The 18209-nt window shown below is 34.0% G+C and overlaps 1 protein-coding gene across 14 annotated transcripts in view; it reads left to right on the forward strand.

The window, feature by feature from the left end:
- Positions 1-18209, forward strand: part of si:dkey-37g12.1 — a 67672-nt gene that overhangs the window by 11588 nt on the left and 37875 nt on the right. For 8 of the 14 annotated variants that reach the window (XR_012407411.1, XR_012407418.1, XR_012407410.1 and 5 more), the window contains exons 2-18: positions 3881-3943; positions 4053-4223; positions 6569-6690; positions 7027-7116; positions 7219-7364; positions 9193-9314; positions 9412-9558; positions 9663-9817; positions 9952-10087; positions 11621-11712; positions 11827-11956; positions 12842-12920; positions 13204-13303; positions 15792-15884; positions 16021-16098; positions 16249-16353; positions 18139-18209. The exon at positions 18139-18209 is cut by the window's right edge and continues 1 nt beyond it. Coding sequence is in view for 7 of the 14 variants with exons in the window: in XM_073953296.1 (XP_073809397.1) it covers positions 3937-3943; positions 4053-4223; positions 6569-6690; positions 7027-7116; positions 7219-7364; positions 9193-9314; positions 9412-9558; positions 9663-9817; positions 9952-10087; positions 11621-11712; positions 11827-11956; positions 12842-12920; positions 13204-13303; positions 15792-15884; positions 16021-16098; positions 16249-16353; positions 18139-18209 (1844 nt within the window). In the remaining 7 variants the exon portion in view is untranslated. Of the gene's footprint in view, positions 1-928; positions 1067-2584; positions 3944-4052; positions 4224-6568; positions 6691-7026; positions 7117-7218; positions 7365-9192; positions 9315-9411; positions 9559-9662; positions 9818-9951; positions 10088-11620; positions 11713-11826; positions 11957-12841; positions 12921-13203; positions 13304-15791; positions 15885-16020; positions 16099-16248; positions 16354-18138 lie in introns of those variants that run through there. The other 6 variants (XR_012407419.1, XM_073953253.1, XM_073953293.1 and 3 more) reach the window with 3 other exon arrangements.

Below are 18209 nucleotides of genomic sequence, written 5' to 3' on the forward strand. Positions count from 1 at the left end.
CTTGACGTGCTGTGAGGGCTTGTGTGCATCAGTGATGCTGAGAGCTACGCCACTGGTACTTCACAGCTACCGGTAGGGTCACCCATAGTGGACAGGTCTCAGCTGAGATGCCCGACCAAGACAAACCACCTAATTCTGGACAGCAGAAGATTTGCCTGATGCTCCAGACAGAAGATGTCACCCGAATGACCGGACGAAACTTTAAAATTACTGCTTATGTGGAGTTACGGATGGACCAATTCAAGCTACTGTTAGCTTTTCTCTAAAAAAAAAAAAAAAAAAAAAAATATATATATATATATATATATATATATATATATATAACACAAACAAAAACACACACCTACAAAAAAACACTTGCAGATGTAAGAATTAAATATTTATTGGTGAAATATTTATTAATTACCTTAATTTAAAGAACATTTAAAATCATTTTGTAAAAAAAAAAACAAAAAAAACACTTTTCAGTTTCTTGAAATGGGCGAGTTTTCCTACAACACATGAATGAAATGAATAAATTGTCATCAAACATGTACTACTTACGACCCTGAAGAGAAACAACAACAAATGACCATTACTGGGTCATTTTTGGTTTTCCTGAGTTAAATTCAAAAACATTTAATTGAAAGTTGTAAAATTGACTCAGAATTGACCACCGGAAGAAGATTTCAGTTCATTATTGTGTTAAATTAGAAAAGAAGTAAGCAAGTAAACATTTACAAAAGATCGTCTACAGTACAAAGAAATTCATACAGATTTAAATGGCACCAAAATGTGTAAATGATGACAAAATTATTTTGTGTGTGAACTATGCCTTTATTTAAAAGATTATAGTTTATTGTACTTTATTGCATTTTTATGTGAAAAAGTGTGATTTTGATTAAATATAAAAATAATCCTCAAAATAAGAATCTAAATCTTCCAGCAGGTGGTAGTAAAGTCAAACGAGTGAGACCATTCGCTCAAACAACTGAATCATTCAACAAAGAAGTAAAGCACTGTCTGGACTGTTTAAAACGGATTCGTTCAGAAAGTAGACAACAAGAGATATTTTGAGGCTATTAAGGTAGTGTTTAATGTGATTCACAGCACTTTTTTTATTGTTAAATAATAAAAAATGTAAATTTGACCTAATTTTCATCATGTGTATTCTCAAACCTCTGAGTGGCCATGAGCATAAGATCTGAGTTCAGAGATTTCATTAAAGAGTTATTATTGACCCGGAGATTACTAATACTACAGTACTACTACTATTAATGAAGGGCGAGGCCAGACATTTTAAACAAAGTGGACCTTGGTGGAATAGGGTTAGGCTTTAGTGCCTACTCTTAAACTCTTAACAGTGTATAATAACTAGTTTCTTATATTTATGATCTCTGATAATTTAGTAATTGATTTAACGAGTGACATCTTGAGTATCCAGTCCACTTTTTTTGAATAAATAAACTGCACAAATGTGCAGAGAATCTGAAATTATTCCCTGTGCCACAGAAAACTGACATTCTCATTCAGCAAAAAATATATAATTATAAGGATTTTTAAACTGATTCTGATATAAAATGATTTTTTTCTTTATTAAGCTAGAAACAATATCAGAGCATCCCCAGTTTAGATGCTTAATAACTGCAAATAAGTAGAGGTCTAAATAAGCACATACTCTTTAAAAACATAATAAATAAATAACACGCACTTTGACACTACTTTCCTTAAATAGTTACTAAGTAATGTATTTAGCTACCTTTTTAATTGACTTTAGATTGTAACGTAATACTTTTACACTGCAAATAAGATCAACAAATGTTATATTCTTCATACTTTTGAAGTGTAAAACTCCAAACGATCGACTAACAAGATTACCACACTGCAACAGTACAACTAAACTACCAAAATAAGGCATTTAATGTAATGTTGAAAACAAGTTAAACCAGATTCATCTCTTATTATGCCTCTCTCATATTACTCATTTATCATTTTATTACTTGTAATGTTTTGACCAGCAAATCCGAATAGTCAGCTGGAGGCCTGCGGCCTCGTGCCAGCGCACGCCTCCCACCAGTGCCGATACACAGCCATATCGCACTGCTACTCGTGTGATATTGCTCATATATATAAAACTGCAGATGTTTTACAGGTTTCCCTGTAATTAATATTAAAAGGAAATGTTTTTATACTGCACTGTACTTACAATGAATACACATTCTGTGTTCTGTGACTTGGTGATACATTTCAATGCCTGTTTTACCTGTATCAGTGTCACATTGGCTACCACTAATCAGTTTGTGTATAATTTAAACTAGGCTATACCCATAATTGTTATTTTTTGGCTAACAGCATTACTTTTATTTGACATAGAATAAAACTAATATATAAATAAATTATAAATAAATAAATACATTTTACAGAAGAAAAATATTCCCTGTAGTGCATTATTATTATTTTTTATCCTCCAAGAAGTTTTATTTCAAACTTTATAATTGCTTTGTTTCAGTTCTTGGGCTTGGGGGACTCCAGATATTCTATACATATTGGACATTTTGCTCTGAAATAAAATGTTTTGAATGCCTGCATCATTATTAATCATATCTAGCAAATAGCTAAGTAATATTATATCAGTGCATCCCTAGTTTAAACAATTTTATGATCTATTTAATTATATTGCACTTAACTGCCTCATACAATACCAAATGCAAATGTCTTTCCGCTATTTCTGTACTATTCCCATGTATTTTTGTGCAGTGGCATAAACTGACCCCAAAATAGTATTTGTTGTTTTTAAGTAGTTTGAGGGAAACATGTTGACAACATTTATCTCTCTTTGCCATGGTGTTTTGTTTCTCTCTCTCTCTCTCTCTCTCTCTCTCTGAGAGAGAATTCAGATGGACAGATGCACTTGAGGCAATTCCCACGATATACTGTAGAAACCTTTCAAGTGGCAGAGTGTGCAGGGCACTGACATTGTGCTTATTTCAACTTTAACCATTTGACCTGGCTGATTCTTGATCTAAGAATATTAATATGTGAATTAAACATCAATTATATTTAAAGTTTACATTATTTTTTTTGTTGGCAGTCAAAGTTTTTTTTTCTTGCCTCAATTTATGGTGAGAGATGGCAGAGAAAAAACTGTTTTTCAAGCATTCGGCAATTTTTAGATTTGGAGCTTTAATGCACGATAGGCTTTTTGCATTAAAATTTCTTCTACAAAAATTGTAAAAATGTATTTGTGTTCTAGCTGTTGGGAACTTACAAGTTGTTTCACTTTGAACAAGTGATGGGTGAGTAGATGATAACAGAATTTACAGTACTGGATGAATTATTCCTATAAACTAGAATTTGTACCCCTTCTTCCCCAACAATATTCAGATTTTTGTTCTAGGAAATGTATGCAAACTAGAGCATTCATAAAAGTATGCCTCATGCGTATTTAAAATTTTAAATATTTAATTTTAAATTTTGTGAAATAGTTAATGTAATTAAATAACCGTTAGTGTGGTTAGAGGTATTAAGTAATAGATGTATTAATTTAGACCATTCACCAGCTGTGTCATAATTTTAGGAAAACTATGTTTATGCTCTAAAAAGAGCCCTTATTAAATATGTAAACAGAAAACTTCACTACTTAAACCACTAACAGACACAACACAGTTTTGTCCGGAGCTCATGGACATGAGAGTTCCCATAGACATCTGTTTACTCATATGCTTATTTAGCTGTAAACAAACGTCAGAGGAGCACCAGAGCTTGAGATACAGGCCAGTATTAATGTGCGACCCTTGATTTACAGTCGCTCTGGGGAGATTTCTGTTGTGGATGGCTGCTTTCTGATCAAAACCATATGGCCAAAGTTTGCCACTAGATATCTTTCCCATTCTGGTTGCAGGTAGTTTCTGATATTTGTTTCGCTGCTTTTGTTGAAGCTGGAGTTATTTCTTTGGAATGAATGGTGAGTCATTTACATTATAATTAATTCCACTCATATAGTAATCATAGTGCATGTGCTTTTTAATATTGATGCTTTTATTTAAAGCCATTCAAGCAGTGTATCTTCACAGCTCTTGGCTCAATGCTGCTTTTGATGGCTCTGGTTCATGTAAGTCTGGGCACCAGGTTCACCTTGCTGATCTCCATGCCCAACACCTCCATTCCTTTCAGCTCTGGTCGGATTGGGGCTGGTGCTCTAATCGCCATCAGTTCTGTAAACAGCAGCCCGGAGCTTCTGCGAGGTCAGTCAGCTATTTGTAGAAAAGTAGATGAGAAATATTTGAGTTAAAGATGTGAGAAATTATATTTTGGTGTCGCATGAAATTAAATTCAAGAAAATTATTTCTATATTTAGAAAGCACATTAGATGCTAGTAAAGTGTTCACTTTAAAGGGATAGCTTTCCCAAAAATCACAAACCAGTCATCATTTACTTACTCTTCACTTGCTTCAAACCCGTGTGAGTTTTACATGTTATAAGGAAGTCAATAGTTAGTTCTCAATAGTTCTTTTTGTAAGTATCATCTTTTGTGTTCAACAGAAAAAAGTGGAATAGAAGTCGTTTGGAATAAGTGGAGGATAATCAAATGTTTACCAAATTTTATTTTTTGGGTGAACTATCACTTTAATGTTTCAATTAACTTGTGAAAGTAGAATATTGAATATGGGTGAAATGTTTCAACATCTTTCAGTGTAAAATATATATTTATGTGCAAAATAATCACTTCTTATCTGTGGCTATGCATAAAAGAAGAGGGTAATGGGTAAATCTTAGTGGTTTAAAGACATTATAATTATACAAGTACAAATATTCTTATTCTGAGGATGACTGAACTAATTTTGTATAGAAACACTGAATGACCTTGAACACTGAATTGACATTTTTGTTGGTGCTTTCTGAAACTAATGGTGAAAAAAGTATGATAGTTGGTTTGATCATCAAACAAAATACAGGTTTATGTGCCAAAAATCTTTGAATATTGAGTAAAAGTCCATTTAATTCAATAATTTATTTCAAAAAGGGAAACTTGTATGTTATATTAGTTTAATATGCACAAAGTGAAATATTTCAAGTCTTCTTTAGTTTCAAATCGAATGTTTATGGATTAAAGATGCAAAAAAAAAAACTATATTTCAAAAAATTAGAATATCATGACAAAGCTTAACATTGTAGGCTCCCTGTGTCTCAATCTAGTCCGCTAATTAATGCAAAGCCTTGAAAATGTCTCAATCTGCCTTAGTAGGCTTCAGAACCATGGGGAAGACTGCTGACTTGCCGGTTGTGCAGAAGACCATCATTGGAATCCTCTGTAGGAAAAGTCTCAAAAGGCAATTGCAAAAGAGTCTGGATGCTCAGAGAGTGCAGTATCTAAGTATATTAATGGAGTGTTAAGAGGAAGGGAATGTGGCTGGAAAAGGTGCACAAGTATGACTGCAGCCCTTCAAGGATTGTCAAGCAAGGGCGATTGAGGCTGGTGTCAGAGCATCAAGAACCACTACATACAAACGTCTGCAGGGCATGGGCTACAGCTGTAGAATTCCATGCGTCAAGCCACCCCTGAACCAAAAACCATGTTAGAAGCATCTGTGCCGGGGTAAAAAGAAAAAGTACTGCTTTGTTGCCCAGTGGTCCCAAGTCCTCTTTTCAGATAAAGGCAAATTTTGTATTTCATTTGGAAATCAAGATCTCAGAGTCTGGAGGAGGATCGGAGAGACACAAAAGCCAAGCTGCTTTAAGTCCAGTGTGAAGTTTCCACAGTGAGTGATGGTTTGGAGAGCCATGTCATATGCTGGTGTGGGTCCATTGTCTTTTATCAAGTTCACAATTAACACAGCTCTATACCACTTGGAGATGAGGATTTTTTTTCAGCATGACCTACACACATTGCCAAAGCTACCAGTACCTGGTTTAAGCGTCATGATATCCCTGGTTTTAATTGGCCAGAAAACCCACCTGACTTAAAACTCATTGATAATCTATAGGCTATTGTCGAGAGGAAGATGAGGGAACAGAGACCCCGAAATGCAGACGGGCTAAAGGTTAATATCAAAGCAACTATGGGCTGCCATAACAACTCAACTGTGTCAAAGGCTGATCCATGTGATACACCCTTGATGATGTTATTAGCGCAAAAGAAGGCCCAACAAAGTACTGAGGAAATAATACAGTACATTGACACTTTTCAGAAGGCTAATATGTGTGTAAAATCCTTTTTTTATTGGTCACATGAAATATTCTAATGTTGTGAAAAACTCAATTAGTTTTTTTTTCATCTTTAATCCATAATCATTCAAATTGAAACAAATGAAGGCTTGAAATATTTCATGTTATGTGTAGTGAACTAATATAACACACAAATTTCATGTTTTGAAACAAAGTATTGAAATAAATTGACTTACCTCGATATTCTATTTTGGCACATACCTGTATATAATTAATCAGGACATATTCGAATATATAAAAAATGAACAGTTTATTTTCTATCTATTTAATATCTATTTTACATTTTTTTTGATCATTTAGAAGTTTTTGTCTTTATACAATGTATCATACTTAATGTAATAAGATGTTGATTGATTTGTCTCAGGTCATCATCTGGACTATCATTATGTGGATGATGAATGCAATGATCTACGTGGTCCAGGGAAAATTGCAGCGCTTTACAATAGGCATAAATACAGCGCTTTCATTGGACCGTCTTGCTCAAATGTACGTGCTTGCATTAGCGTCATTTTCAAGGCTAGAGAACTAAAGGTCAAAATAATAAAAATACAGCTGGTTCAATTGGAACATGTCAATCTTCACACATTATATCATTACTCACACAGTAGACTCTTAAATGAAGATACCTGTCTTCTACAAGCACACAATTCCAATTAAAGCTTCAAATTGACTTTTAACGCATGATGGGCTATCAAAAAGTAATTACGAAAGTCGTTATAATCTGATTTGTCACAAGATATCATCATTACAAGGCATATTACTCTCAAATATTCACGAAGGAGGAAATGGAGTATTATTATCTGTTGCTAATACTTATTTAAGGTCTGTGCAGTGACTGCTAAACTAGCAGCTTTCTGGAACATTGCTGTCATCAGTCCGGTATGTGCAGACCAACAGTTTCTGGATAAGAAGGTTGGTTGTGATGTGTATGTTAGCATTGATATGTTTGTATCTTATAATGTGCATTGATATTTGGTAACCTTATGGATTTTTCTTTTGGATCCTTATATTCAGGCCTACCCAACGTTAACTAGAGTGTTTGGACCCTTCACTAAACTAGGAGCATTCTTTGTGGAAATCTGTAAACAGTTTGGCTGGCAGCACATCGGCATCATCTATGACGGCAAACCAACCTGGGCTATTCCTGTTGAGGGCATCAAGTATGTACAAAATGTTCCTTACAAACATATTTTTGTCGCATGTTAGCAGACCACTGTAATCCACATATGTGGGTCCACACGTGAGCTGTGCTCTCATCGCGGGGAAATGGAAACAAAACCTTTATTGCGGCATATTTATAAACGCAACACTTACAACCCATGTCAACTCTTACAACTATAGTGAGATGCGATCTAGCGGTACATTCTTGATTAAACTGTCCGACGTGCACTGCTCTCTGGGGTTTCGTGCTCGAAGCACCTGCTGGCTGCCTGTAGCTCAGACGTGCGCATATGCTAGAGTGCATGACAGAGTGTGTGTGTGTGTGTGTGTGTGTGTGTGTGTGTGTGTTTGTGTTTGTGTGTGTGTGTGTGTGTGTGTGTGGTCAAGTGATGTGCGTATAGTGTGGATGGAGAGCTGTTTAGAAATGCTAAATGAAACACCAATGTGGACGTGGATCGTGTATCGGCTCAGTATCGTGATGTCTATCAACCCAGCCCTAATATGTTCATATGTTTATCATAACCAAAACCATGAAAAATTTGTAATCAAAGTCTATGGATAAATATCTGTAAATTAATAGAGTGAAAAACTAAATGATTTGATACAACGCTACAGTAAAACACAATTTATTTACTCAATTTATGGTAGCATCTTGGCAACCACTGCTGCTGCTTTTGTCTTGTTTTTTTTTTTTTTACCTGAAAACATTTATTTGAAATTCATAATTGTGCAAGAGACTGTTGTTTAGCAACCCTTTAACTGCCTGCTCTACCAAATGCTTGATATTTTAGAAAGTTATGAGATGTGTTGAAAAAAAAGTACATTTAACTAGAAACATTAGGATTTAAGAAATGCAATCCAAATTTTTTTTGTTGTTGGTGGGGCAGTCATAGGGTCAAAGTGCAATTTAAAGTTTCATCTTGGTTAATTAGTTTAACTAGGCAAGTCTTGGACAACTTGGTTCCGTATCCAATCAAAATAAATTATCTTTGATCTTCAAATTTGTTTTAAAACATTTAAAAAAGCACCTTTATTTCAGTTGAGCTAAAATAAGACATTCTTAAGAAGAAAAATATTAGGAAATACTATGTAAATGTCCTCAAAAATAATTAATTTCACAGAAGGGCTAATAATTTTAATTTTAAATGGGAAGTCTTAGCTTTGTCCCACATATTTTATAAATAATATAGTTGCTGTTATATATCCAAGAAGATAATATTTAAAAAGTGTTTCATACTATTATTCATTCAGTCATTCCTTTTCTTTTCTGTCCCTTTATTAATCCAGGTCGCTACAGCGGAATGAACCGCCAACTTATCCAAGACGTTTTTTACGCAGCAGATGCCCTTCCAGCCGCAACCCATCTCTGGGAAAATACTTTTATTCATTCATTTATTTTTCTTCAGCTTAGTTTGTTTTTTATCAGGCGTCACCACAGTGGAATGAACCGCCAACTATTACAGCATATGTTTTATGCAGCCATGATGCCATTCCAGCCGCTACCCAGTACTGGGAAACATGCATACACTCTCACATTCACACACACTCATACACTATGTCCAATTTAGTTTATTTAATTCACCCATACCCCATGCTTTTGGAAACTGGAGTACCCAGCGGAAACCCACGCAAACAAGGGGAGAACATGTAAACTCCTCACACAAATGCCAACTGACCCAGTTGGAACTCGAAGCAGTGAACTTATTGCTGTTTGATGACAGTGCTCTATATATATATATATATATATATATATATATATATATATATATATATATATATATATATATATATATTTAATATTATAATAAAATCTTGTTTTCTCCACAGGTATCAAGCAGAGCACAATAACATCACAGTGGCCAAGTATCAAGACATCCACAGCTCGCTCTCTCAGGGGTCCACGTCGAACTGGTCAAGGGTCTTAAATGAGATGGCTCAAGTGGCTCGCAGTAATAATTCCTCTGTTTGAATGAGAATGACATTTTATTTTCAGAAAAATTTTGTGAAACTAAATTATTCATCTGTTTTATTCTTACACCTGCACAGTTATTGTGATATCAGCACATGGCAAGGTGGTTCGTAGTTTACTAATTGAAGCTCACAAGAAAGGCCTGACCAATGGAGATTTTGTTTTCTTTTGTTTCGAGCCGTACAAGCAAAAGGTCTTGTTTGGCAGTTTTGACTGGGAACAAGGTGCGTTACATAACCACAAACACGATGACTTTGCTAACCCCCAAAAATAAGATATTACTTAACATGACGTAATTTTCTAATGCTGCATGACTTCTTTTTTTCAGGCGATTCATATGACTCAATGGCCAAGCAGGCCTATCAGGCTCTGTTTTTCCTGTCTCTGTATAAACCCAGTGATAAACGGTATCAGGCTTTCTCAGAGAATGTCATCAGTAGATCCAAAATAGACTTTGGCTATACATATGCTCAAACGGAAAAGGTTGGTTTTAGATTATAGAAATCAACAAAAGCTGACTCTTTTATTAATGATACTATTGGCAGTGAGTTTCTGTGTAGATGAATGAACGAAGCAGACTAACTTGAAGCTGTTTTTAATAATTTTTAATTCAACAGGTTTCAGTGTTAGCAGCGATAGCTCATGATACTGTCTGGCTGTATGCTCATGCATTAAACGAAACTTTGGCAGAAAATGGAAACCCATATGATGGCTTAGCTGTCACTAGACGGATGTGGAACAGAACTATCAAAGGTTTGTTGACTTTACACTCAGTAGCTTTATTCTATAATGATTGTACAATCTGAAATTCACAGCAGAAATCAAGACTCAGTAGACCATGCAAAATCTCAAATCGATCAGGTTTGGTGACACATTTGGCATCAACAACCATGCCATGTTTAAAGTCAATTTCCTTTGCTATTAGGGTGCTCTGTTTGAACTTTCCTTGACATATATATAGTACATAGTATTCCCAGCTGAATGGCAAACACTGTATTTTGTAATAATATGAATATTTTACTTTCCCAAACCTTTATGGACTTGTTTATAGCCTACATGTGCTTATCTAATGCCGAGTATAATGCCGAGTTCAAAGGTACGTACTTCTGGTTTGTATTTGGTAAAGGAATAATTAAGCCTTTGCCTATTCCTGCAGTTCCAACACAATTTCACAGCAATTTGTGAACTTTTCATTAAAAAATAAAAATAAAAATACAGTTGAAGTCAGAATTATTAGCCCCCTGAATAATTTGCCCCGTTTATTTTTTTTCCTATTTTATGTTTAACAGAGAGCAGATTTTTTTCACACATTTGTAAACATAATAGTTTTAATAACTCATATTTAATAACTGATTTATTTTATCTTTGCCATGATGACAGTAAATAATATTTTACTGCATATTTTTTAAGACACTTCTACACAGCTCAAAGTGACATTTAAAGGCTTAACTAGGCTTAACTAGGTTAATTAGGTTAACTAGGCAGGTTAGGGTAATTAGACAAGTATAATGATGGTTTGTTATGATGGGGCTAATAATATTGACCTTAAAATGGTGCTTAAAATTTTTTTCATTCATTCTAGTCGAAATAAAACAATTAAGACTTTCTCGAGAAGAAAAAATATTATCAGATATAATGTGAAATTTTCCTTGCTCTGTTAAACATCATTTGGGAAATATTCAAAAAAGAGAAAAAAATTCAAAGGGGGGCTAATAATTCTGACTTCAACTGTATGTATGTATATATATATATATATATATATATATATATATATATATATATATATATATATATATATATATATATATATATAGGCTATATTTTGGCTAATTTATGTTTTGTTTTGTTTTTTACGATCTCATATGTATGAATGAACTTAACGGTGAAAAGGTATACAATTTAATTTGTATGAAAATGTAAGATTTTAAAAAAGTAGGTGTGCAACCAAACCCAACCATCATTGAAGGATGAGCAATTCACATTAACGTGTGTGTATATATATATATATATAGGCTATATTGTGGCTAATTTATCAATAATATATATATATATGTATCAATATATATATATATATATATATATATATATATATATATATATATATATATATATATATATATATATATATATATCAATGATGGTTGGGCTTTAGGTGCACACCTACTTTTTAAAATCTTACATTTTCCTTCAAATTAAATTGTATACTTTTTCAACAATTTGTAAAGTAGTTACAATAGTTACCAGGCAGTTCCTAACATACATATTTTAAAAATATGTGTTATACAGGTATCCAAGGAGATGTGACTATTGATGCAAGTGGAGATCGTGAGCTAAACTATATGATGAAACAGATCAGAGGTAGCAATAACCAATGTCAGGTGAGATATTACCATTAGCTGACTGACTAAATACAAATACACAGCAAATACAAACCACTTTAAAATTGCTGTGCTCTTCTGTCTTAACTAAATCACTTACTTGGTTCTCTACAGGTTGTTGCAAACTATTTTGGGACTTATAAGGCAGTAAAAGGAGTTCAGATCCTCTGGCCTGGAGGACTGACAAGTCCTCCAAAAGACTCTCCAGACTGTGGTTTTAGAGGAGAACTCTGCATCAATCTAGGTATTGGGAAACCCTGACTCAAAAGAAGAACAACCTCATTTTTACAGACATATTTGTGATTCAGATTTGGCTATGAGCATACCAAAGTATTTTTTGGCAAGAAATGGCAAAAAAGCTGAGTACTTTTTTGTGCTTTTGAATTATTTTACTACTTCTAGTGTTATTTTATGCTGGAAAGTGCAGTGAATTGTATCTAGAGTTGTTTTTCCCTTTAAAAAACTTTTCTTCTGGGTTAGTCTTGGGACTTGAATACTTTATACTGTTGGCCCATGCTTTGCTAATTTCCAAAGTGTCTGTATGCTAATAACACTCAGAAACATAATATGAAGCTTGGAAGTGTATTCATGTGGTTCTCGCTTATCGGCTTCTTCAAGAGGCCAGTCAGAGGCCACACTGCAATAACTTTGTCCAGTAGGGGGCACCAAATGCACACCATTGATCAGCACATTCACACCAACACCCCAGTTCTCCTTTTCTCATCCCTTAATTTTAATCTTTACACTATTGCCTCCTGCCCTCTCTTTGATTAAAAAAGGGGAGAAAAAAAAGTAAAAAAAAAATCTTGAATAATGTACTAATGCCTGCAAGACTCAAATGTCCAGCTCAACGTCAGTAAAGATTTCTCAGCTACTCGCTGACTGAATCTCCCTCAAGCTAACAGGTCGAAGCAATAAAGTCAGGACAGACTTATGCAACCAGACATAATCCTTTTATCAGAATTCTGAAAAGGTGACTGTTTCATTTTGCATTCCTGCAGAATTACCCTTGGCGGCTTTAAGTCTTGCTGTATCATACTTCTATAAATGGCCGCAGTTGGATGTTGACACCAAATGAGTGCTGATCACCCAGCAGAGTTGCAGATTACAGATGTGTTTTATTTTTCAGAGAGAAAATTCTTGATTGCTTTGGGGATTATTGCTGGCTTGATGGCTGCAGGGACCCTTGCAATCTGTGTTTTGTACAGGTAAAGTGTGTGTTTTGACTGCTTTTAGACCTGACATTGAACACTTTGAATAGCATAATCAAGATTAAAAGAGAGAATATTTACATAAATGAGATGTATGTGTTATGATTATCCTTTCCAACAGATGTTATTCAGCTGCATTCAGCTAAAGCGTTAGAGCCGATATTAAATGCAGGCCTTGTATTCAGTCTACCTTACTGCAGCTCTTTAGATTTCCTTGGCATTTAAATAATAATTTGCATTAGAAATAAACCTTTAAGTCTAAATGAGTTTTTATTACCAGGAAGTACAAACTCCCGGAGGAAGCTTCCAAGATGCTGTGGACGATCAATGCTAATGATGTCATAATGATGGAGCATCATTCCTCAACTGTGCCAGAAAAGGTTTGAGAAGATATAAGTTTTCATCAAGGCAATCCATTTAAGTATTCCTGTTATTTTAACAAGTCAAGTTTGGCAGGCGATAGCTTGGAACTGAACCTCATCATCAACACAGTTATATATGAATGATATGGCTAATATTTGGCTTTATCTAATTAATCTCCCTTTTAGGATTTTATAATATTGTAACAGACGTCATCAATATTGGCTTTGTATAATTAAGCCATTTTAGGAAGATTAGCACACAGTATATGTTCCATACTCTGAAATGTAAAGTTTTATGTGGTACAACTGCAGTGTACAGATACACCACCTGACAAAAGTTTTGTCACCTATCCAAGTTTTAAGAGCAACAAATAATAACTTGACTTCTAGTTGATCATTTGGTATCAGAAGTGGCTAATATGAAAGGCAACGGTTTCTAGATTACAATTACTTTACCAAAATAGAATATAATTATGCCTTGAATTTTAATTATTTATTTAGGACAGTAAGGTCTAAATAATGTGCAGTATAAAATATAAAGTAATGGTGCAGTGGAAAAATAATTAATATTGTGTATGACTCCCTTAAGCTTGGAGGACTGCATCCATACAGTTACAGTACATCTCTGCACTGACTCAAATCACTTAATAATAAATTCATCTGGAATGGCAAAGAAAGCGTTCTTGCAGGACTCCCAGAGTTCATCAAGATTTTTTGATTCATCTGCAATGCCTCCTCCTTCATCTTACCCAAGACATGCTCAATAATGTTTATGTCTGGTGGCTGGGCTGGCTTATCCTGGAGCATCTTGACCTTCTTTGCTTTCTGGAACTGTTATGTGGAGGCTGAAGTATGAGAAGAAGCGCTATGCTGCTGAAGAATTTGCCCTCTCCCTGTAGTTTGTAATGTAATGGGCAGCACAAATGTCTTGATACCACAGGCTGTTGATGTTCCCATCCCATTCCCATCCATGATGATCCAGCAGATCTCCCACACAGCCTCATACTGAATGTAACCCCAAACCATGATTTTTCCTTCACCAAACTTGACTGATTTGTATGAGAATCTTGGGTCTATTTGGGTTCCAATGGGTCTTCTGCTGTATTTTTGATGATTGAGATGCAGTTCAACAGATGATTTATCAGAAAAATCTACCTTCTGCCATTTTTCTAAATGGTCAACTAGAAGTGATTACTTTTAAATCTACTTAAAGTATGGATAAAGGATTATTTCAAGTATAAAAATAAATTTCTGAATCAAAATGCTGTTAACTTTATTTAAAGAACTTGTTTAGTTGCAGTAATTGAAATTATACACTTGAAAAAATACTACAAATACATTGATATTGAACGTGAATAGGGTATATGCGGAAGAACTTTTAAGTTGTTAGTAACCTGGGTCACGCGCTTTCAGTGAACTCTATGCCATCACAAAATCGTCCCGTTTAAAGTCTGATTTCTTTAATAATCAGCGATCTCAACTGGCTGAGTGATATCTGATATAAAATGGGTCTAATTTTCCCCGCCATGTCTTGATATCAACATTTATTTTACTCCAGTAAGTGGAACTTTTGCGCTTGCCTGCCGATTTTGACAGGCGCATGTGAGTAAACGGCTTTTCAACTCGTTTTACGCTTGAATATCTAAGTGAATGCCAAAGTCTATTTAACTGATTATATTTTAATTACATTACAGCATCGATGCTGTAAAAGGAACCGTATATTATAAAAAAAAGAAACAAGAAACATTTTTATTTATATTTTACATATTTTAACAAGTCAATTTTGGCAGGCGATAGCTTGGAACTGAATCTTTAATAATCAGCAATCTCAACTGGCTGAGTGATAACTGATATAAAGTGGGTCTAATTTTCCCCGCCATGTCTTTAAAATATAAACATTTATTTTACTCCAGTAAGTGGAACTTTTGCGCTAGCCTGCCGATAGCTTGGAACTGAACCTCATCATCAACACAGTCATATATAAATGATATGGCTAATATTTGGTCACATTAACCGTTCACCGGAAGTTTATCAGTATGGGAAGAAACACTAGTTCGACATATGCCCTATAGCTAGCACATCAGCTGCTACCTAATTTCTTATGGTCATAAACATACAGGACTCTCACTATTCATGATGTATAAATGTTTATTATTTGTACAGTTAAAAACATCAATAATGCACATATTGCTCGTAAACATCTAGATGTGTATGTGTGTGTGTATGTATAAAGCTTCATAATTTATTTTTTACTTTATTTTCCACTTATTTAAATGTTCTTTTGTGTTCATCTGTTGATATTTATATATGTACCCTGAGCTTCTGAAAATTACAAAAATTCTGTGTTTGTGCACACTTTGCATATAACATTTTTGCATAAAAATATTTTTACTGCTTGAACATATTTAATAAAATAATATGTTAACATACACAAGGGCAATCAATAGTTAATAAAGATTTGACTGAATGATTACATTAATAATAGACTTCCCTCTGTTTGGTTCAGTCCCACAGATCCAAACCCCTTCAGGCTTCATTGGAGTCCATCATTTGCAGTATGCAAGACAAGCCATCAGCGCATAGAACCGCAGTCTACAAAGTAAAGTATCTTGCCATTTAAACGTTTACAACACTGGTATTATGTAAAAGACAATTTACTCTGCAAAACACTGGTCATAATTTAGTTGCCCAATAAAATAATTCATAGTTCAGTTAATTAAATCTTTCTTCTTCAGGGCACAATTTGTTCTGTTTCCTTCGTAAATCTGAGAAGCACACATCTGAACAGCGAGCTGCTGGCAGAGCTCAAACAGGTGACATCTGTTTAAACATTGACAAATGCATTTAACTTTAATGTTATTGTGCATTTACCCATGTGGATAATGTTATGTAACTTGAGCAGTACCACTGATTTTTTAATCTGTCGCAACAACATTGACCGTTTAATCATGTATGTGTTTCAGTTTAGGGATCTGACCCATTATAACCTCTGTAAATTTATTGGAGCGGCCCTGGAAACATCTCAACCATTCATTCTGACAGAGTACTGCCCTAAAGGCAGCCTGCAGGTAGCACAACATCAAGATACTATATTAATGTTTTATTTATATTAGTTACAGAACTAATCAGGTTGGGAATTAGCACTTTTGATCTATGCATTTAATTTAAATGCATATATGTAATGTAACACGACTGTATGCAGTCCATGTAGAAACCTGACTCCAAGATGTGTTTATTTTTTTAAAACCTGGCGGCTTTAAAAAGGTTTGCAGTGTGACTGTATAATTTATAATGTACCTCAAAACATACATGTATTTTTAAAAATTGTTTACCACATACCTTACTGTACTCATAAATAAAAACAGCAAAATATAGAGAGAAGTCCAGAGAGAACTTTAGATCGTTCGTGCTGTAACCATACTAACCTTCAAGCATTTCATGTGTTTCATAGCCATTATTTTTTGACAAATTTATTATTATAGCATCAAATCTTTGTTTTGCAATTTGAAATGCTGGGTGGTTGCAACCCAATGTGGGGTCAAATATGGATAAACCCAACATTGGGTTAATTTATTTCAATTTAAATTAAATAACATGGGTTGTCTGTATTTGACACAACATTGAGTTATAACAAATCAGCATTATTTTAGAGTGCATTTATGTTTGGCTAATTAATCTATCAAGTTTAAAGAAATACAGTATAATGAGATGATGTGGACAATGTTTGATCAATGTTATATCATTACAATAAAGAAAGTATTTATATATTATTTCTGGCAGGATCATGTAAATGTGCTAAGGCTTATGTTTCATTCCTTGTGATTATTAGTAGGTGAATACAAACTATAGTTCAGTTCAGTTTGGGTCCATTCACACTGTAGAATTTTTGTAAAAACTTTTCTCTACCCTTTATTTTTGTACACAACTGTACTAAGGAACTAGTTAATGTCACATTGCAAGGGGTATCAGAGCTGTTTCGGTCTTCTGTATGTACGGCACAAGATATCACAGGGAAAGTGTTATGGTCTAACTAACACTCTCAGAACATTCTGTAACTTTCCTTAAAAGTTGTTTAAATGTTAGCACATAACAACATTAAAATGTTTTTGGAACGTTCTTGTAACATTGATAAAAATATGTTCTTAGAACATTAATAGAGCAAGACTGATGTTAATAACATTATTATAACCAAGCAATAATATTAATATAGCATCTACAAATATTTTACATGGACACTTTTTAAGAACCTTCCAAAAAACTTTTTATAACTTATAAGCATTAGAGAAACTTTATTAGAACATAGTCTATGATGATTTGAAGAGCTTCTTTTATCCTCTCATGTAAGATGAATTGGGTAAAATTGTCTGCTAAATGAAATGTAAATGTAAACATGAATATGATCTAAATGGAATTCTAATAATTTTATAATTAATGTTCTGAGAACAATAATATAACATGAGACTGAAACGTTATGATTAACTTTATTGTAACCAAAAAAGGTTTCAAACATTCTGAGAACATAAAATAACATAGTGGGAATATTAATGTATTGTTTTTAGAACCTAAAATGATTAACTGGGTGTCTACAAACTGTTAACAGGGTGTCTTGACTTGTTAATCTTGCCAGATCTTATGAGAAGAACAAAAACAAATCCTTAATAAACCTTAAACCTAACTGATTTACCTTGTAAACAAATAAACCACTTGCTCTACCAAACTATCACAATCTGCAACTTTCTAACCTCAAAAAAATCCATCAGTTTTGCCAAATTATTCTGCTATTGCTATACTATAACTACTTAATATATATAACTACAACTGTTTCAAGGTATTTTTGTTTCCAACACAAACAGGACATTTTGCAGAATGAGTCTATCAAGCTGGACTGGACGTTTAAGTTTTCCCTCATGCTAGACATTGTGAA

The sequence above is a fragment of the Danio rerio genome, chromosome 1 (genome assembly GCF_049306965.1).
Source record: "Danio rerio strain Tuebingen ecotype United States chromosome 1, GRCz12tu, whole genome shotgun sequence".
Lineage (NCBI taxonomy): Eukaryota > Metazoa > Chordata > Actinopteri > Cypriniformes > Danionidae > Danio > Danio rerio.